Raw genomic sequence first — 22,306 nt, 5'->3', positions numbered from 1 at the left:
ATTCTGCCTGTAAACTTTACCCAAATCTCTGGCTATCTCCTGAATTATACATATGTGGAACAACTCCTAGTGCTTAGCTAAGGTTAAAAGAATTGAATAAAGATTTCAGCTGCTGCCCATTACAGGGTAGGCAAGAGTTTAGAGCTTGAGTACAGCCAAGATCAATGCCTGATAAACCAAAAGAATCAACACTCTTTGAAGGAATATAACAGGATCCAAAGTTCCTACACTGTATCATTCACAATGTCCAAGATAATCCAAAATAACTAGAACATACAAATAAAGAGGAAATGTGACCTGTCGAGGTTAATTTTATGTGTGAACCTGACTGAACCACAAGATGTCCACATATTTGGTCAAACATCATATTGGGTGTTTCTGCAAGGATGTTTTCGAATGAGCTTAATATTTAAATCAATAGACTAAGTAAAGCATATTGCCCTCCCTGATGGCATTAAGTCTCATCCAATCAGCTGAAAGTCTGAAAAGAACAAAGGCTAATCCTCTCCTGAATGAGAGGGAATTCCTCCTGCCCGACTGCCTTAGAGGTGGGACATCTCTGGGATACTTTCTTCCTGCCTTTGGACTCCCAACTAAAACATCAAGGTACCAATTCTTGCTAATAAATCTCTCTATGTATACACACATGCATCCTATTGCTTCTGTTTCTCTACAGAACTCTGACTGTATAATACAGATTTTGGTACCAAGAAATGGGGTACTACGGTAAAAAAACAAACAAACAAACAAAAACAAAACCTAAAATACAGAAATGACTTTGGAATTGGGTAGAGGCTAGACGTTTTCTAGCATGTAGAAAAAGCCTAGACCACCATGAAGGAACTGCTGGTAGAAATATGAACTTTAGATGTAATAACAATGAGAGCTGACGAAGAAAAGAGAAGAGCTAGAGAAGAAGCCTGTTTCATCTCAGAGCATATCATCATGAACAGAATGTTGGTATAAATATGAATGTTAAAGGTCAGCCTGGTGAGGTTTTACATGTAAATGAGAAAGAGATTATTGGAAATTGGAAGAAAGGCAATTCTTACTATAAAGTGGCACAGAACTTGGCCAAGTTGGGTCCTAGTGCTTTGTAAAAGATGGAACTTGTGAACGATGAAATCACATATTTAGCTGAGGAGATCTCAAAGCAAAATCCTGAAGATGCGGCCTGAGTCCTTCTGACTGCTTGTAGTCAAATGCAAAAGGGAAGAGATGAACTACAGAAGAAACTGTTCAGCAAAAAGGGACCAGAGCTTGAAGGTTTGCAAAATTCTCAGCCTGTCCATATTTCAAAAAATGATAAAGCATGTTCTAGGCCGGACGTGGTAGCTCACACCTGTAATCTCTGCACTTCGGGAGGTCGAGGCAGGCAGATCACTTGAGGTCAGGAGTTTGAGACCAGCCTGGCCAATATGGTGAAACCCCAACTCCAGCAAAAATACAAAAAATTAGCTGGACAGTGGCACGCGACTACAGTCCCAGCTACTCAGCAGGCTGAGGCAGGAGATTAACTTCAATCTGGGAGATGGAAGTTGCAGTGAGCTGAGATCGCGCCACTGCACTCCAGTCTGGGCAACAGAGCAAGATTGTTTCAAAAAAAAAAAAAAAAGAAAAGAAAAGAAAAAGCATGTTCTAAAGAGAATAGCAAGGATGTAGCTGGAGTATCACTTGATAAAGAGATTATGGGATTATACAAGCAAAAACACTGTCAGTTTGAATTGAAGAGCATGGAAAAAGGACAAAATGAAAGAAGGCTGTCAGACTTCTGAGATTCCAGTGACAGGACAACAGGGCTATTTTTCAAGAAAAGGGAAGAATGGTCCCAAAAGCAATTCAGAGATCAACCATCAGAACTGCCTCTTCAAAAGATGGAGCTTGGTTTCAACAGATGAGACAGCCACCACCCAAAGCCTTGTGGGCAGGATGGCCCAGCAGAGCTGCAGAAGCAGGACAGCTGCCTATGGTTGTGGGGGTAGAGCCACTAACCCAGTGGGTCTAGAGGGCAGGGCATCAAGCCAAAGAGTATTATTTTCAAGGCTTAAGTTCTGATGGAATTTGCCGTGCTAGGTTTTGGACTTATTTGGGATCCATCGCCCCTCCCTGCCTTCTGATTTCTCCTCTTTGGAATGGTAATGTCTACCCTACATGTCTGTTCTACTATCATATTTTAGAAGCACATTCCTCATCTGGTTTCACAGGTTCACAACTAGAGAGAAATTTTGCCTCAGGATGATTCATACCTCAAGTATCACCCATATATGATTAGGATGATATTTACATGAGACTGTGGACTTCAGACTTGATGCTGAAATAAGACTTTGGGGGCTGTTATGATGGAATGAATGTATTTTGCATGCAAGAAGGACATAAATTTTGAGTGGCCATGGATGGAATGTTATGTCCCGAATGTCTGTGTCCCCAAAATTCACATGTTGAAGCCATAACCTTCGGGGTGGCTATATTTGGAGGTGGAATCTCTAAACAAGTAATTAAGGATAAATAAGGTCATAAGGGTGAGGCTCTGATCTGACAGGATTCGCATTCTGTAAGAACAGACACCAGAGTGCTCATTCAATTTCTGTCTCTCTCTTTTTCTCCACCAGAGTGCTCAATCTCTCTCTTCACCCAAATGCACTAAGAAGAGACTATGTGAGGACACAGCAAGAAGGGAGCTAAGCACCAACCAGGAAAAAGGCCCTCACCAGACACCTAATCAGCCAGTACCATCTACTTTACAGTATTTTGTTATGGTGGCCTGAACTAACACATGACCCAAAGAATCAGGACAAAAGGCACTTAATGAAGACCAATCTTGATATAACCCAGATGTCAGCATTAGCAGACAAGAATTTTCAAGCAGCTACTAGGCCGGGCGCAGTGGCTCATGCCTATAATTCCAGCACTTTGGGAGGCCGGGGCAGGTAGATCACCTGAGTTCGGGAGTTTGAGACCAGCCTGGCCAATATGGAGAAACCTCAACTCTCCTAAAAATACAAAATTAGTCGGGCATGGGGGCACATGCCTGAAATCCCAGCTACTCGGGAGGCTGAGGCAGGAGAATCACTTGAACCCAGGAGGCAGAGGTTGTGGTGAGCCAAGATGATGCCATTGCACTCCAACCTGGGCAACAAGAGCAAAACTCCGTCTCAAAATAAAAAATAAAAAATAAAGCAGCTATTATAATTACACTCAACGACCTAAAGGAGAGAAATTAAAGTTATGAAAAAGAAACAAATGAAAATTCTAGAATTGAAAAATACAATATATAAAATAAAAATGCACTAGATAGCCTTAACAGCAAATTGGTGATAAAAGAAGAATCAATGAACTTAAAGACAGAAAAAGAGAGTACTCAATCTGAAAAAAAGACTGATAAAAATGAACAAGGCTCAATGATCCGTGAGATAATATCAAAACTTTTAATGTTTATGTAATTATAGTTCAAGAAGAGGAGAGAGAATGAGGCAGAAAAAATATTTAAAGAAATTATAGCAAAAAAGTTCCCAATTTTGATAGAAGATATAAATTTACAGATTAAAGAAGCTCAGAAACCCAAAACAGTATAAACACAAGAAAACCACACTCAGGTATGCCATAGTCAAACTGCTGAAGACCAAAAATTAAAAAATTCTTTAATGAACCATGAGAAAAACAACACATATGAGAAAATATGAATGACTGGAGGCATCTCATCAGACAAACTGGAAGCCAAAAAACAGTGGAACATCTTTAAAAGGCTTACATTTTTTAAAAAACAGTCAACCCAAAATTCCATATCCAGCAAAAATAACCTTCAAGAATGAAGGCAAAATACAGGCATTTTCAGATTAACAAAAACTTAGCAGAGGTTTATCACCAACAGACCTACACGACAAAAAAATGCTAAAGAAAATTCTTCAAATTGAAAGAAAATGACGTTAGATGAAAACTCAGATCTTCAGTGAGAAATGAACAGCATCAGAAATAGCAAATACGTGTGTAAAATAAAAAGAGCAATTTTTGCCTTAATTTTTTTAAAAAATGCACATCTTTTTAAAGCAAAATTACATTGAATTGTGCAGTATTAACATATGTAGGTGTAATATATATGACAACTAGGGCGTAAAGAATGGAGTGATGGTGGCAGATGGACTTGCAGAGTTGCAAAATGGTTACACTTTACATAAAGTGAAATAATATTAATTCAAATATACTACTGCAGCCATGGCCTATTTTCCATGTTGACATTATATCTTAGGTTCTCTCAGGCCCATAGAGAACAGGGGAAAGAATAAAGCTTTTCTCCAAAGCCTTCCGTCACCAGAAATCTCATACCATCCACCTGAGCATAGGAGTTCATGTCTCTGTGAGCAAACTTTGGTCTTAAAATGCAAAGTGTTAACAACTAAAAAGGGTTATATCTCTACATCAGGAAAACATGAAGCTATGAATGTAGTAAGTTACATTAATTAGAATTAGTGGCCAGGCATAATGGTTCACACCTGTAATCACAACACCTTGGGAGACAAGGGCAGGAGGATCACTTGAGGCCAGGAGTTCAAGACCAGCCTGTCTAACATAATTGAGACCCCATCTCTATCAAAAAATAATTTTTTTTAATTAGCCAGGCACAATGGCAAGCACCTGTAGTTCTGGCTACATGGAAGATAAAGCCAGGAGGATCATTTGAGGCCAGGAGTTCAAGGCTGCAGTGGGCTGTGATCATGATACTGCACTCCAGCCTGGGCAACAGGGCAAGATCCTGTCGAAAGAAGAGAAGAGAAGAGGAAAAGAAAAAAGGAAAGAGAAAAGGAGAGAGAGAGAGAGAAAGAACAAACGAACAAACAGCCTTATTACTCTTCTTCTTCCTCTGAGTTGAAACCTGCTTCCTCTGAGTTGATATCAAGCTTCCCAAGATATCAAGTATAAGAACTGAGGCTGGGCACGGTGGCTCACGCCTGTATTCCCAGCACTTTGGGAGGCCGAGGGGGGAGGATCACAAGGCCAGGAGATCGAGACCATTGTAGCTAACACGGTGAAACCTCATCTCTACTAAATATGCAAAAAATTAGCCAGGCGTGGTGACGGGTGTCTATAGTCCCAGCTACTCAGGAGGCTGAGGCAGGAAAATGGCGTGAACCTGAGAGGCAGGGCTTGCAATGAGCCAAGATCGCGTCACTGCACTCCAGCCCGGGCAACAGAGCAAGACTCCGTCTCAAAAAAAAAAAAAAAAAAAGTATAAGAACTGAGCTTATTTTACATTTCATACAATGTAAAATTATATCCAGAAAACTAACCTTGATTTCCTTTATTCCTTTCTTTGCTTTTAAAGTTTCTTCATCAGACTTTGTTTTCTCATTCTTCTTTACTGTTTCAGTTACAAGTTTCTTTCCACTTGGTATTACTCCAAAGAATTTCCGAATGTCCTAAAAGAAAAAAAAAACAGGAGATTCATGAATAAACATTAACTGCATAAAATTATAATTTCAATTGTAAGATGGGACAGCTTTATATACACACTGGGTTACCCTGAGTAATTTCTCCCTATCAAGATAGTTCCATGAATACAGTAGCTTTCTTTTCATGTGCACAAGTTAACTGATAACTTTACCTGAGTTAAGAATAATTTGTCAGCCGTGCGCAGCGGCTCACGCCTGTAATCCCTCCATTTTGGGAGGCCAAGGCAAGTGGGTCACTTGAGGTCAGGAGTTTGAGACCAGCCTAGCCAACATGGTGAAACCCCATCTCTACTAAAAACACAAAAAATTAGCTGGGCATGGTGGCAGGTGCCTGTAAAAGCTACTTGGGAGTCTGAGGGAGCAGAATTGCTTGAACTCAGGAGGCAGAGGTTGCAGTGAGCCCAAGTCACACCACTGCACTCCAGCCTGCCTGGGAGACATAGCGAGAGTCCGTCTCAAAAAAAAAAAAAAAACAACAACAACAAAAAAAGAATTATTGATCTAATGAAAAGTAATATAAATTCTCAGAATCAGGCCAAAAACAGACCAAAATAAGCAAGTGATATTTTTGCTAATGACAGCAGAGTTACTAAAGAGGCAAGTAGCAGTTACTTATTATTGATCATGCATGCACATACACATCCACATCCACATCCCATCATCCCAGGCACAACTGGGAAGAAGACAAAGTTGGAGAATATGATCCTTGTCGGTGGAACGTATACTCCAGTCTGAAAGAAGAATAACTCTCACAACCCTAACCATTCCTGGCAACTAAAAACCTCCTGTTTTCCTTTATATGATTGTTCAACATTCTGAAGAAAAAAAACCTTTGATGCTTATTACAATATGTTCTTTAATCACCCCCGTGTTAAACCACAGAATTCAAATTAATCATACTGAAACATTTACAATGTAATTGTATTTAATTACAATTAAAATGAATCACTTTTCCTAACCTTTGCATAGTCTTCCCCACCTCTCTAACATTTAGTTTAAGAAACTGCGGTATGGAGGAAAAGGAACAGACCTTAGAATCGGAAGCCTTAATTCAAATCTGTGCTCTAGTGTTTTCTACCTGTGTGATTTTGGGCAAGCTACTGTGTATTATCTGTTTTCTCCTCAGTAAAGTGGGACTAATACTGACCCTTTATGTGGATTAATTATGCATCTACCACAATTCTGGCTCAGTAAAAATCTTCCCCTCACCTCATTTCTGAACTGTCATCCCTTCATTTTACTGAAACACTCTGTTTATCATAATCTCTGCTTACAGAAAAGGGTATAAGGAAGAAAAAATAATGAGAACGTAGGATCTGAATTCCAAAGAACTGGGTTTAAGAACCACCTATATCATTTTCCCTCTTCCTATCCTTGATGGTTGTAATCACCAGTTTTTATCACTTTTTATCCCTATAGCCTACCTCTCTTTATTGCATGAGAGAAATGCCTACAAAAGTACTTTGTAAAGTTTAAGGAAAGTTAGCAATTATTTCCTAGATCCTGACAATAATTGTTACACTCTTACAATGTCAAAAATCCCAAATAAGTGTGAAACACACACACACACACAAATAACTTTGTGGCTAAGCCAATAAACAAAGCAGATAATTGAGGTACATAGCATGTTAAATAATTTTTTTAAAAGGTCAGGCAAGGTAGCTTATGTCCGTAATCCCAGCACTTTGGGAGGTCGATGCGAAACAATCACTTGAGGCCAGTTCAAGACCAGCCTGGTCAACATGGTGAAAACCCATTTCTACTAAAAATGTGAAAATTAGCTAGGCATGGTGGTGCATGCCTATAATCCAACTACTCAGAAGACTGGAGCACGAGAATCGCTTGAACCTGGGAGGCAGAAGTTACAGTGTGGTGAGATTGCACCACTGCACTCTAGCCTAGGCGACAGAACGAGACTTTGTCTCAAAAATAAATAAATAAATAAATAAATAAAAATAAATTAAAAAAAGATTAAAGACTTCTCTGGCTTTATATATATCCTCTTTTGTAAATCTCCTAGTTACAAATCCATCCTAATTAAATCTACGTTTAAAAGATAGTGCTTACAGAATGGGTGTCTCAGCTATGAAACTGAGACATCTGTGTCAGATGCTAAAGAGGAGAAGAACAATAAAGAAAATCACCATCTTTCCTATAATTACAGAGAATCAAGTCTGAGGCTGACAACTACTTTATTGCTTCTGGAGCAAATGAGTTTCACATCAGTTTCACTTTTTTGAAATTACACAGTGATTCTTCACTCAAACAATCATGACTGTTCTAAGAGAGCTCATAGATGGAAACATTTTAAAAACAAAAATAAAAAGTAGTGATTGTTTAAACACATACACACAGAGAAAGACAGAGTGATAGTTCATGTGCGCCATAGAAATAACCAAAATGTAAATTAATAATCTGGTTAAAGCAAGTGGTGGTTTTCAACCTGTTTTCAGACCAAAAATGCTTAAAACTGAGAAGAGAAAGAAAACAAAATGTAATTCAGGACATCGAGCTACTGGTGACATTGAGTTGTCTGGGTTTTGTCTGCACAAAAATCTGCACTGCCACTCCTTAGCACTGTTACACCATTTCCTCCCTACGTAATTATTTCCACTCACATCCTCCTTTCTTTCCTTTTGCATTACTTTACCCTACTCCCCTAAACTACCCCATACTCTGATGGCAACGTAAGAGTTAAAGAAATTGCAGCATCCTAACTCAGTACACGCCAAAAATCAAAGTTTTTAGAAAATAATTTTCATCAGAATGGAAGCCATTTTACTCATACTTTTTTAGAACTATCTCCAGTGTGAGCAGTTGTCTGAGGTGTAAACATCTAAGAGGCAAAGGTCAGCAATTTGTCCTTAATTTAAAGCATGTGACTTCACCTGACTCTTCCACATTTGCTGTCCAGTGTTCTAGACCTTCAAAGACTTCGTGAAATGCAGAAAAACAAGTCTAACTCCCAAATAATGGATCTAAACATTTCTCTTGCCTGCATAGAATAATTCTTGTTGAGCATACGAGTGGAGAAAAGAACAAGTGTTTATATTTATTTTTCAATCTTGGCAAGTGGAAGGCCCTCAAAGCAGAACATCAAGGCCAGAAACCATCCCTAAAGAAAGGTAGATTTTACTACACAAAAATAAAAGTGCCATAAACAAAGTTAAAATGCAAGCAACAGAGCTGGGGCAGTGTGGTGCACACCTATAGTCCCAGCTACCAGAGAGGCTGAGAAAAGAGGATTGCTTGAACCCAGGAGTTCAAATTCAGCCTGGACAACATAGTGAAACTATCTCAAAAAAAAAAAAAAAAAAGCAACTAACTTAAAAATATCTACAACAGGCTGGACACAGTGGCTCACGCCTGTAATTCCAGCACTTTCAAGGCCGAGGCAGGTGGACTGCTTGAGACTAGCAGTTTGAGACCAGCCTGGCCACCAAAGCAAAATCCTGTCTCTACTAAAAATACAAAAATTGGTCAGGTGTGGTGGTGCACGCCTGTAATCCTAGCTACTCAGGGGGCTGAGGCACAAGAATCCCTTGAACCTCGGAGGCAGAGGTTACAGTGAGCCAAGAATGCCCCTTTGCACTCCAGTCTGGGCGACAGAGCGACACTCGTCTCAAAAAAAAAAAAAAAATATATATATATATATATATACACACATACACAAAAGGCCAGATATGGTGGCCCACGTCTGTAATCCCAACACTTTGAGAGGCCAAGGCGGGAGGATCATTTGAGCCCAAGAGTTCAATACCAGCCAGGGCAACACAGGGAGACCCCCATCTCTACAAATTAAAAAAAAAAAAAAAAATCAGCTTGGTGTGGTGGCACATGCCTGCATGCCTGCATGCCTGTAGTCCCAGCTACTCAGGAGGCTGAGCTGGGAGGATCACTTGTGCAGCAAGAGTTTGAGGCTGCAGTGAGCCATGACCGTCACACCACTGTACTCTAACCCAGGCAACAGAGCAATACCCTATTTTAAAACACACACACACATACACACACACACACACACACACAACATGTAAAAAAGGGTTCCTACAAATCAATAAAAGATAACCCAACCAATAGAAAAATAAATAAAAGCTCCTAATAGGCAAAGTATAAAAGAAATGCAAAAAGTCAACAAACATAAAAAATGCTAGATGTCACAAATAAGCAGATACATTAAAACTTGATCATTTTCCCCTAAGTTTTAAAAGACTGATAATGCTCATATCTGTCAAGGACGTGGGGAAACAGATGCTCACACACTCTACTGCTGATAGAAGTAAAAACTGGTATAACCTCGGTCGGATACGATGGCTCACGCATGTAATCCCAGCACTTTGGGAGGCCGAGGCGGGTGGATGACGAGGTCAAGAGATCGAGACCATCCTGGCCAACATGGTGAAACCCCATCTCTACTAAAAATACAAAAATTAGCTGGGCATGGTAGCGCACACCTGTAGTCCCAGCTACTTGGGAAGCTGAGGCAGGAGAATCGCTTGAACCCAGGAGGTAGAGGTTGCAGTGAGCTGAGATCATGCCACTGCACTCCGGCCTGGTGACAGAGCGAGACTTCACCTAAAAAAAAAAAAACTGGTATAACCTTTATGGAAGGCAATCTAGCCACACTTATCAAAATTTTAAAGGTACATACCCTTTGCCCAGTAATTTCATTTCTAAAAGAAATGGTAGGCAGGGCATGATGGCTCACGCCTGTAAACCCAGCACTTTGGGAGGCTGAGGCAGGTAGATCACGAGGTCAGGAGTTCCAGACCATCCTGACCAACATGGCAAAACCCCATCTCTACTAAAAATACAAAAATTAGCTGGACGTGGTAGTGTGTGCCTGTAATCCCAGCTACTCAGAAGACTGAGGCAGGAGAATCGCTTGAACCCGGGAGGCAGAGGTTGCAGTAGGCCGAGATCACACCACTGCACTCCAGCCTGGGGAAATAGTGCAAAACTCCGTCTTAAAAAAAAAAAAAATTCATTGAACACATGAACTGTTATTTCTCAGGCCACTGACCTTCACAACTGCACTCAGAAAGAGAGGTTCTTGATTATGTAAAACAAAATAAATGGTAGATTTGTTTTTAAAGATTATGTATTAAAAGAATCTTTAATTGGGATTAACTTTGTGCTATGACTTTACCTAAGAAATTTTAAGAAGGTATTAAATTAATGCTGATTATATAGTATTTCTGAGTTAATAAAATTGAGTTTCTATAACTGATTTTCTGTTACTCTCATATTACAATGTTGTGGCTACAAAAAACAAAAATATACTCTCACTTTTATTAGGACATTTCCTCTTCTTCAAAATTTGTTTTAAGCCAAACAAATAACTTTTTTTAAAGAAATCAGAAATATCTCTAGATTTATAATTGATGTTACTAATTTAACAGTCTAGCATGAGTCTCAAAAACTCTGAGGAAAACACTGGTGAGTGAAATATAAGTGTGGTCTGAAAAACCTTTGAACAGTAACAAGTTCTAGCTAGGAAGAATTTTAAAAGCCCGCATCAACTCTTTTCATTCAATCATTCATTTATCCATTCAAGAAATATTTACTCAGAGCCTTTTATGGCCCAGGAACTATTCTTGATGCTTGGGATAAACAAAAGACGCTAGGTCTCTGTTCTTGTGAAGCTTTCATTCTACTTTCTGTTCCTAATCTTTCTTTAATCTGTCTTTAGAAAACAAAGCAGAGCACAGAAAAGAAAGAACAGACGAAATAAAGCACACTGAGGAAACAGAAATAGAGAATAGAAATTACTTCCCCTACTCACCCCAGTATCTGTTAAGTTTACCTGAGAGGCCACTCCCATGAGAGCAAAAAGACCCATTTCTACTGCTGTTGTGACAAGGGGGAAGTATAAGATTCTGAAGTCAAAATATTTACTATCATTGAGCTTTAGATTACGCATTCAATGAAACACTCTATCACAGAAGTTTCCAAGTACCTGATCCAAAAATACAAACCGACACAGGCATATTAAATAGCAAATTGAAACAATTACCTAAATTAGGTTTAAAAAAATAAGTTATGTTTTCATACCTGCATAACTAAAGCATTTGAGACTGCTTATGCCTGATCTAATGGTTTATTTCAGAATTTTGACATTTTCACAGGACTAATGTACTCTGATTATGGTTTTTATTCATCCAGGAGCTAACTTTTTTTTTTTCTTGATACCGAGTCTCCCACTGTCACCCAGGCTGGAGTGCAGTGGGGCGATTTCAGTTCACTGCAAGCTCCACCTCCCAGGTACACATGGTTGTCCTGCCTCAGTCTCCCGAGTAGCTGGGATTACAGGCGCCCACCACCATATCCAGCTAATTTTTCTGTATTTTTAGTAGAGACAGGGTTTCAGTATGCTGGCCAGGCTGGTCTCGAACTCCTGACCTCACAATCCGCCTCCCAAAGTGCCAGGATTACAGGCGTGAGCCACAGCGCCCAGCCCAGAAGCTAGCTTTCTACAACTGACTTCTGAGCCAAAAAAAAATCAAATTTAAACTACTTAAATGAACACAGAAATTAAGTCCAACCGGGCCAGGTGTGGCGGCTCACACCTGTAATCCCAGCACTTTGGGAGGCCGAGACGTGTGGACCACCTGAGGTCAGGAGTTCGAGACCAGCCTGACCTACACGGAGAAGCCCTGTCTCTACTAAAAATGCAAAATTAGCCGGGCATGGTGGTGCACACCTGTAATCCCAGCTACTCGGGAGGTTGAGACAGCAGAATCGCTTGCACCCAGGAGGCGGAGGTTACGGTGAGCCGAGATTACGCCATTGCACTCCAGCCTGGGCAAGAGCGAAATTCTGTTTCAAAAAAAGAAATTAAGTCCAAACTGAAAAGAGACCTACAACATAATAAAATAACTGTATTTCTCTAGGCTATATTTTTCGTCACTAAGTGTTTTAATAGCTTAGATATAAAGTCATGCAACAGTGCTCGAGATGTTTTTATACCAGGAAGTTTTACCTTCTAGTTTATTTACATTTTTAGTGGAAATATAAAGTTTACTTGTACTTATTCATTCCTCTAATATTTGTGAAAAACGCACCGTGAGCCACACGTTATACAGCAGTTCCCTCTCCCTGTGGCCCCTGCCATTACAGAGCTTATATGCTAGTGAAGGAAGTTGTCAATACCTGCAACAAGTTGCTCATTTATTAAAATAAGCCAAAATGTGTGCCAAGGAAACAAAGCAGGTGCTCTCCCACTCATCATGCCAATTGTTTTTATGCTTTTGTGGATGAAAGTACATATATTTTCCACAGATACATGAAAAAACAAACATTTACACAAAACTTTGTATCCAATGTTAGGGGTTTTCCCCTAAAGCCTATTGGGAATCCCAAGTCAAAACTCCGGAACCACACACTCACACTGTGCGAACTAACTCACGCCTACTTAACCCCAGTACCACTTATGTACATACTGATACTTCCTAAATCTTGTGTCTGTTTCTCCAGACCAGCTCTGAACTCCATACTTACGCAGCCAACATGCAGCCAAATCCATCTCTGTGCAAATCCCCCAAAGGTACCTCCAACTAATAATGTCCTCAACTAAATTTATCTTCAGCTGGGACTTGCTTCTCTCCCTTTATTCCCCATCTCCATGCATAGCACCACCATTCACCCAAAACAGAAACACGGCCACTGCTTTTCCTTCTCACTCTGACCTTCCACCTAATCATCCAACCTAAACTATCTCCCAAATACTGCTGTCTTCTCCCCTCTATTCCCACTGCCACTGCCTTGATTCAGGACTTCATTTGTTTACCTAACACATCTTTCTAGAGGCCACACTCTGTGCCATGCAAGGATTTGAGCTCTTTTAAAATATTACGTCATTCAGCCCATCAATCAACAAGTAGATAAAAACAACTGTGGGATATATATATATATATGTATGTATGTATACACACACACAATGGAATACTACTGAACCATAAAAAGGAATAAATTAATGGCATTCGCAGCAACCCAGATGGAACTGGAGACTATTATTCTAAGTGAAGTAACTCTGGAATGAAAAACCAAACACTGTATGTTCTCACTCACTTACAAGTGGGAGCTAAGCTATGAGGATGCAAAGGCATAAGAACAACACAATGGGCTGGGCGCAGCACTTTGGGAGGCTGAGGTGGATGGATCACAAGGTCAGGAGATCGAGACCATCCTGGCTAACACGGTGAAACCCCATCTCTATCAAAAACACAAAAAATTAGCTGGGCATGGTGGCGAGCACCTGCAGTCCCAGCTACTTGGGAGGCTGAGGCAAGAGAATTGCTTGAACCTGGGAAGCGGAGGTTGCAGTGAGCTGAGAGTGTACCACTGCGCTCCAGCCTGGGCAACAGAGCAAGACTCCACCTCAAAAAAAAAAAAAAAAGAAGAGAAAGCAAATTATGTGCTCATTTTATCTCTGAAGAGTACACAGTTTTATGCAAAATAAGTACCGCAGTACACTGCAGAGTGGTTGACAAAATACTGTATTTTGGTTTTACTTCTCTATTTTGAAAGTAATAAAGAAATACAAGTATTTCTGGTTAATATTTTTTAAAAGTCCATCAAATCCATGAGCAGAAATTGATTATCATCAACATACTTCACAAGTCTATCTAGGTATAAAAATATTTTATCCTAAAAATCACTAAAATGCAAAATCATATATCTGAATAAATTATAAAATGATTTAACTAGTGGGAGGACAGAAAAAAAAAATCATGAAATAATTTTAAAGTATTTAAGCCAGGCACAGTGGCTCATGCCTGTAATCCCAGCACTTTGGGAGGCTGAGGTGGACAGATTACCTGAGGCCAGGAGCTTGAGACCAGCCTGGCCAACAGGACAAAACCCCATCTGCTAAAAACAGAAAAATCAGTCAGGTGTGGTGGCACATGCCTGTAATCCCAGCTACTTGGGAGGCTGAGGCAGGAGAATCGCTTGAACCTGGGAGGTTGAGGTTGCAGTGAGCTGGTATCATGCCACTGCACTCCAGCCTGGGTAACAGCGAGACTCCGTTTCAATCAATCAATCAATAAACAAATAAACAAAATATTTAAAATTATATTAAGGCCTTATACTTTGCAAGCAAAAAGTAAGCGGTTGGAGGGCTTTCCCCCTAAAAACAGGAAAAAGTATGTCTGCTCTTGCCACTTGTACTCAATGTTGTCGAGCTTCTAGCAAAAGAATTAGGCAATAAAATGAAATAAAAGCCACTTACATTGAACAAGAAGTAAACCCATGTGTTTTCAGATGAAACAATCTTACAGAAAAACACAAGAAATCCACTAAACACTTTGAATAATGAGTTCAGCAAGGATACAAGATCAATATACAAAAATCAATTGTATTTCTGTATACTTTTGCAATAAACAATCCAAAAATGAAATTAGGAAAGCAGTTTTGGCCGGGCGCAGTGGCTCATGTCTATACTTTGGAAGGCCGAGGCAAGTGGATCACGAGGTCAGGAGGTCAAGACCATCCTGGCTAACACGGTAAAACCCTGTCTCTACTAAAAATACAAAAAATTAGCCAGGCGTGGTGGCGGGTGTCTGTAGTCCCAGCTACTCAGGAGGCTGAGGCAGGAGAATGGCGTGAACCTGGGAGGCGGAGCTTGTAGTAAGCCGAGATTGTGCCACTGCACTCCAGTGTGGGGGACAGAGTGAGACTCGGTCTCAAAAAAAAAAAAAAAAGAAAGCAGTTCCATTTAAAAAAATCACCAAAAAGAATAAAATACTTAGGAATATATTTAACAAATGAAGTGTAAAACTCATACTATGAAAAACTACAAAATACTGTTTAAACAAACTGAAGACCTAACAAATGAAGGCATCCCACATTCATGGATAGGAAGATTTAATATTGTTAAGATGGCAATATTCCCTAAACTGACCTACAGATTCAATAAATTTCCTATCAAAATTCCATGTGGTATCTTTGCTGATTCTAAAACTCATATAGAAATTCAAGGAAATGGAATAGCCTAAACAATCTTGAAAAAGAACAAAGGTGGAGGACATACTTCCTGACTTCAAAAATTATTACAAAGCCACAATAACGCAGTGTGTTGCTGGCATTCAGATAGATATACAGATCAATGGAATAGAACTGGGAGTTTAGAAAACAACTCTCACATTTACAGTCAACTGATTTTTGACGAGGGTGCCAAAATAATTCAATGGAGAAAGAAGAGTCTTTTCAAAAAATGATGCTGGGACAACTAGATGTCCACATACAAAAGAATAAAGTTGGACCTCTATACTTCACACAATATATAAAAATTAACTCAAAAATGGATAAAAGTCCTAAATGTTAAGAGCTAAAACTACAAAGCTCTTAAGCATAAATCTTCATGACCTTGGATCAGGCAAGAGAAACTTAAATGATGAAAAAAAGGCAGACACTCAAGGATGTAGAGGGAGAGTATTTCAAAGAGAGAAAACAGCAACAACAAAAGCTCCAAAAGAGAAACAGAACCAACCTAACACACTCAAAAGACAGAGAGAGAAAATCAGAGAGGTAGGTAGGGGCCTTAGAGGCCAAGTTCAGGTACATACGCATGGCAAAAGCATATTATTTGGCAAAAATGATGCTATAACAAAGTCAAGCACTGCTCCAGGGAGAGCATTCCACATAGTAAACCATGATGTGAAAGCTGCCTCTAGGAGTGGAGCAATGAAACAGTTCAGACCACAACTTATTTAAACTGACCTCACAGCTCTTCAAAAGGCTGTTCCTTAAGTCTCATGTGTGTTTAGTTCAATCTTATGTATATTTTCAATAATTATACCAACCAATTAATTATATATGCTGACTTCTTAAAAATGGCATCTGTCAGGTTTTATTCAAGTTTTGTGCAAACAATTAAATCTCAGTGAAATTCAAATGTCCACATGGCTTCTTTATTTTTAATTTTCTTTCTATTCCTTTAGTAGATAATATATTCACATGGTTCAAATTTCAAAAGGGTAAAAAGTCTCCCTCTTATCCTGCCTCTCAGACACATACTTCCCATCTCTGGAGGCAACAAATGTTATCAGTTGGTTCCTTCTGTATCTTTCCAGAGAGATTTTTATTTTGGCAATTGTTTCGTATCAGAGTATAAAGTTTTCTCAATTTTATAAAGGTTGCACAGTATTCCATTGTGTGAATACATACACTTTATTTCTTTATTGATAACTTTTAATTAGAATTTTTGTTTTCACTGCAGCTTCCAAGGCAAGAGCTGTCTATGGATGGGCTTCAGAAGACAAGTGAATAGGCCAGGAACGGTGGCTCATACCTGTAATCCCAGCACTTTAAGAGGCCGAGGCAGGTGGATCAATTTGAAGCCAGGAGTTCCAGACCAGCCTGGCCAACATGGTGAAACTTCATCTCTACTAAATATAAAAAAATAAAATAGCTGGGCATGGTGGCACACACCTGTAATCCCAGCTACTGGGGAGGCTGAGGCATGAGAATCGCTTAAACCTGGGAGGCAGAGGTTGCAGTAAGCCAAGACTACACCACTGCACTCCAGCCTGGGCAACACAGCAAGACTCTCAAAAAAAAAAAAAAAAACAAAGAAAAAGAAGAAGAGAAGTGAATATGCCAGGCACAGTGGCTCACGCCTGTAATCCCAAAGCTTTGGGAGGCCAGGGTGGAAGGATCGCTTGTACCCGGGAATTAGAGGTGGCAGTGAGCTATTACCACACTACTGCACTCCAGCCCGGGCAACAGAGCAAGACCTTGTCTTTAAAAAAAAAAAAGAAAAGAAAAAAAAAGAAGATAGGTCAATGCCTTAAAATGGTGTGTATGTGCCTATATGCATTTCTCTGGGCAGAAAATTTGCATATCATTCACTATATTTATCAAAGGAAACTGTAACTAAAACAAAGATTGAGAACTACTGTCCTTCATACCCAATGACACAATTTGAGGGAAAGAAAAAAAAACAACTACTGTCTTATAACTTTGCACAGGTGTTCAATAAACATTTGTTGAATCAATTTTAGTCTAGGGTTTTGCTAACTGTTGCACTAGAGACTGGAGGGCTAAATTAAATATCAGTATAATAGAAAATTCTTATCTACCTCATAGAACGTTTTCCCATTAACAACAAAACTGACTAATTTGACCAATTTCTTTTCTGAAAAGAGGTCTATTTTTTATCTGCACCATGAACAGGAGTATTAAAGAAAAGAACCAAAAGTAAAAGGACCCGAATGATCAAAAGTTGACCACACAAGCTATGTTCACCATAAATGACAGAGGAATCTACCATGCCTCTTAAAATCTATGTAACTTTCCATAGAGTCCTTTCTGAGGAAATAGATCATTGGTAGCTGTGTAGTTGCCTAACATACCAGGCACCAGAACGGAAGCTTTACCTATACATCTTGCTTAATTCCCAAAACAATCACTATGGCAGCTATTATTTTCCCCTCTTACAGATAAGGAAATAGAAGCTTAAAGAGATTAAACGTAAGCTATTTACTTGCCCAAGACCACGTAACTATTAAACTAGACCATACTAACATAGTAATATAACTATAAATTAATCTATAAACCATTAAACTAAAACATTACCACATTCTTCATCTTCAAGACTCCAAATCTCATCAAGCTTCCAAAATACCACAGTGCCTTGACCTCCCAAATGTAATGATGATCATTATAGGGAGGTGGTATAGCATGGTGGCCAGAAACACCAAGATTCTAATTCTAGTTCAACCACCTGCTAGTTGCATGACACACTGCTTAAATTCCAGAAAGATGCTTGTACTGTCTGTAAAACTGCATCGATGTGGGTTGAAATGAAAAAAAAAAAAAACAACATGAAAAACCAACAGTTCACATACTGACCTAAAGAAGATGGTTGGTACAAGGCAGCTACTATCATTACTGTTGCCCTTTTTTGAGAAGAAACACAAAGGACTGCAACGTTTCCCAATGTGGCATAAAATTTTCACCCCCTAGAATGTTGTCTCTGTGACAGTTGAAAAAAATTATATCGGATTGTTAAGTATCTTCTAGCTTAATGGAACATTTTAAATTGTCCTTTAAAAATATTTCAAACACAGAGCCATATCCATTGCCATACCATCAGGAATGTCTGCTTTGCTGGCTGCATAATTATTTCACTTTCAATTTGTCTGAATGTTTTATCCAGAATTATGCAGTGAGGTTTGGGTTTTTTTAAGATTATTTTTAACGCCAGGTGATAAGAGGATGACAGCTGTCAAATGTCTTGCATCTGTTTCTATTCGCTGCACTTCTTTTTCCTAGTAAGCCGTGTTATCCTTTTGACTCCTATGAACTCATCTAAACAAAATAAAATATCCTCTCCATGCCCTCAGTCTCAGCACCGCTCAGGTGATCGTTAATGACAAGTGGAGATGAGACGAGCTGAGCTGTTAATGATAAAAGTTTAAGGCCCTACACAATATATTCCCTAAGAAAAGTTTGTTACATTCTTCTCCCTCGTGACCCAAAGCTTGAAATCCACGCCTTAGGCAGTACTCAAACTGTGGTTCGAGAAAGGCCGAACAAGAAAATAACTTTACCAATGCGTCCCAAAACCACCATCCATCCTTCTTCCTCTCTTCCTTTCTCCCTTCCCCCAGGAGTGGGGGGGAAAAGTGCAAGTACACGTAGCAACAAAATCCCTGCGCCCAGAGCTTCAGCCGGCGGTGCAAGGAAAGTTTTGCGTCCAGTACCCAGTGTGCGGCCCCTTCTCTGCCTTTGCTCGCCTCCGGAGCCACCCACCGCCATCCTCCCCCACCCTGCATACCAGGAGTGCCCCGTCCACACCAGGCCTGCAAAGCCTCCCCAGACCCCGAGCCGCACGGCCTCCCCCAGCGGCTCACCATCGCAGCCCCAGGATGAAGGCGCTGGCTGGCTGGCGGGCCGGCCGGTTGATGAATCCGTTATCGGGGTTCAGGATCCATTCGCGCCAACAACTTCTCCCGCGAAGTGGAAGAAGGCGAAGATAGCGGCGCGCGGTGATGACGTCAGGAGGCGCGAGCTTTCCTTCCGTCCCACCCAGAGGCGGGAGGTGCGACGCCTGCCCAGGTGCCGCCCGGAGGGCAGGCGGACCGCTGCCATCGCGAGGAACCACGGTGCTGTGGTGTGAGCTCGGTTTTTGGCACGGGCACTAAAGTAGGTGGATCCTATATTGGTTTCTTTGGAAGGCGGGGGTACCCAAGTACCTCCCGATTACACGTCTGGATAGTGCACTTCCCTACAGTAACTTTCAAAAGTTTTTACTACTAACTGCAGTAAGATAAACGTTTTAGCTGCGCATTTTACATATTATGTATAAATATCTATTCCGTAATAGGTTTCATCAAGCGGCCGGACGCGATGGCTCACCCCTGTAATCCCAGCACTTTGCGAGGCCGAAGCGGGTGAGTCACCTGAGGTCAGGAGTTCGAGACCAGCCTGACCAATAAGGTGAAACCCCCGTCTCTACTAAAAATACAAAAATTAGCCAAGGGTGGTGACATGTGCCTGTAGTCCCAGATACTCGGGAGACTGAGACAGGAGAATTGCTTGAACCCAGGATGCAGAGATTGCAGTGAGCCGAGATAGAGCTACTGCCCTCCAGCCTGGGCGACAGAGGGAAAGTCTGTCTCAAAAAAAAAAAAAGATACCGAAAGCTTTGGGGTAAACCAGTTTTATATGAATAGATAAGCAATTGAATCTTGGAATAGAATGAAACATTTGCGTACGATTTCAAGAGAAAAATGAGACCATAAAGAGTTCAATGGAGAAAGCAGTATCTCCAGCTTTGGCTCTAGCTACACTTTTGAAATTCTCACCTATCCACCCCCTGTTGGGTCTTGCACTTTATGATACCAACATCTCTAGGACGAAAGATGTCAGAGCCTGGAATACAACAGAGGCTGAGCATCGACAGCTTGTATTTATTAAACATTTATTGTTATATGTGCAGCTCTGGACTAGCCTAGCTCATTTTATCCCCATGATGACACTGAGTACTCTTATTCCCAATTTACAAACAGACTGTTACTTATTAACAGGACCTCACTGCACTGGTCCCTCTGAAGCCAGGATGCTAGGTCTCCAGCCCCACCACGTGCTATTTATCTGACCAAGGGCAAGTTACTGTGCCTCGCTTTTGTCTTAGCAGACACATCACACAAATTTTTGGCCATAATTTTAGAGGACCTACGCCAATTTATAATGTTCATTGTGTTATAAATCAATAAATGAGTAAATAAGACACGTAAAAAGTTGTACGTATCTTTTATATTACATTCCTCTTAATTTTTGCTTTTTTTTTTTTTTTTTGGCATTTGAAGCCTTCCTTGAGTTTAAATGAGACTTAAGTCAGGAGCCAAACTTCTTTGTGAGAGTGTTTTTTTTAGGAATATTTATTTACTTGAAAATATTCTATCTCAGAAATATACCAGATTTAAAATGACTGCATGTGCTTTGAAACTCCTCCCTTGAACCTGGACTGACCTGTGACTGATTTGACCAAAGAATACAATGGAAGTGATACTATGCCAATTCCAGACCTAAGCTTTAAGAAGACTGGCAGTTCCTGTCTTGCTCTCTTAGAGCACTATGTAAAGCCAGGGAGGTGGTCATCTGAGACCAGCCTTATAGCCATCTCCACCAGGCACCATGCATGTAAATGAAGCTATCTCTGACCCAACATCCCAGCAACCGACGGATTTTCACTAGCTTTGTTGACTCCAGTCAACACCTGGGAGAGCAGAAAAATCACGTGGTCAAGGCCTGTCCAAATTTCCTGACCCACAGTAGTGTGAACATAATGAAATGATTGCTCTGTTAAGGTAATAGGTATTGGAATGGTTTCTTGTAAAGTAATAGATATCCAGAATGGAAATATTTTTGAAAACCCCAGAATAGGACTCTGAGCATGGTGGCACATGCCTATAATCCTAGCACTTTGAGAGGCCCTGTCTCAGGAAAAAAAAAAAAAAAAAAAGTGAAACCAATCAGAAAAGAAAAGATATTCCTGCTGATTCATGCCTTTTTGTTAGCACAATAATGGAATTCACTCCAAAAAAAAAAAGTGAAACCAATCAGAAAAGAAAAGATATTCCTGCTGATTCATACCTTTTTGTTAGCACAATAATGGAATGGAAACAAATTCACTCCTTGAAAACAGTAAGGGTATGAGCTTTTGCCTATCACAGCAAGTTTACATTTATGGATGCCTGCTGCACTAGCACATGTCAGCACTGTTATTCCATCCTTCCCATCCTTAATTCCTTTATGGGCTAGCTCATCAGCTGTAGTTAGTATCTATCTGGGGCAATAACACCAAAACAGTGATGTTTCAGCAATATTATAGACTTGGTCTGGTGTTGGATTTTCATGAGTGATAATATTGGCAAATTCATCAACAGATTTCTCCACTGCTTTGTGATCAGCAGATGCTTTATTGCCGCAGATTTTTAAAAAATGTAACAGCCTGTCTTTTCTTAAATTTATGCAACCAGCCTGTTGAATATTCACAATTCCCTTCCATTTGTAGTTCATTGTAATAGATCTTTGTTTCATGATCAGCATACCATTACATGGCATGTGTTCACTATGGTGCTTATGAATTTATGCTTTCAATACATGATTGAGATTTTTTTTTTAGTTTTATGTAGTTTTAGGGTTTTTGTTGTTGTTTTTCAGACAGAGTCTTGCTCTGTCGCCCGCACTGGAGTGCAGTGGCATGGTCTCAGCTCACTGCAACCTCCACCTCCCGGGTTCAAGCAATTCTTCTGCCTCAGCCTCCCGAGTAGCTGGGATTACAGGCATACACCACCACAGCTGGCTAATTTTTGTATTTTTAATAGAGACGGGGTTTTACCATCTTGGCCAGG

The 22,306-nt window shown here is 40.2% G+C and overlaps 1 protein-coding gene across 2 annotated transcripts in view; it reads right to left on the bottom strand.

Annotated features, from left to right (window-relative positions):
* The window catches only part of RFC1 (replication factor C (activator 1) 1, 145kDa), a 76,965-nt gene extending 56,787 nt beyond the window's left edge, over window positions 1-20,178 (bottom strand). For both annotated transcript variants that reach the window (XM_011949100.1, XM_011949101.1), the window contains exons 1-2: window positions 19,301-20,178; window positions 5,283-5,411 (exon numbers count right to left, since the gene is read on the bottom strand). In XM_011949100.1, the coding sequence (XP_011804490.1) occupies window positions 5,283-5,411; window positions 19,301-19,303 (132 nt within the window). In that variant the 5' untranslated portion in view covers window positions 19,304-20,178. The remainder of the gene's footprint in view (window positions 1-5,282; window positions 5,412-19,300) is intronic.
* Window positions 20,179-22,306: the final 2,128 nt, after the last annotated feature.

Source organism: Colobus angolensis, unplaced genomic scaffold (assembly GCF_000951035.1).
Source record: "Colobus angolensis palliatus isolate OR3802 unplaced genomic scaffold, Cang.pa_1.0 Scaffold29, whole genome shotgun sequence".
In the NCBI taxonomy this organism is placed as follows: Eukaryota; Metazoa; Chordata; class Mammalia; order Primates; family Cercopithecidae; genus Colobus; species Colobus angolensis.
This window is presented reverse-complemented; position numbering and strand designations above follow the sequence as displayed.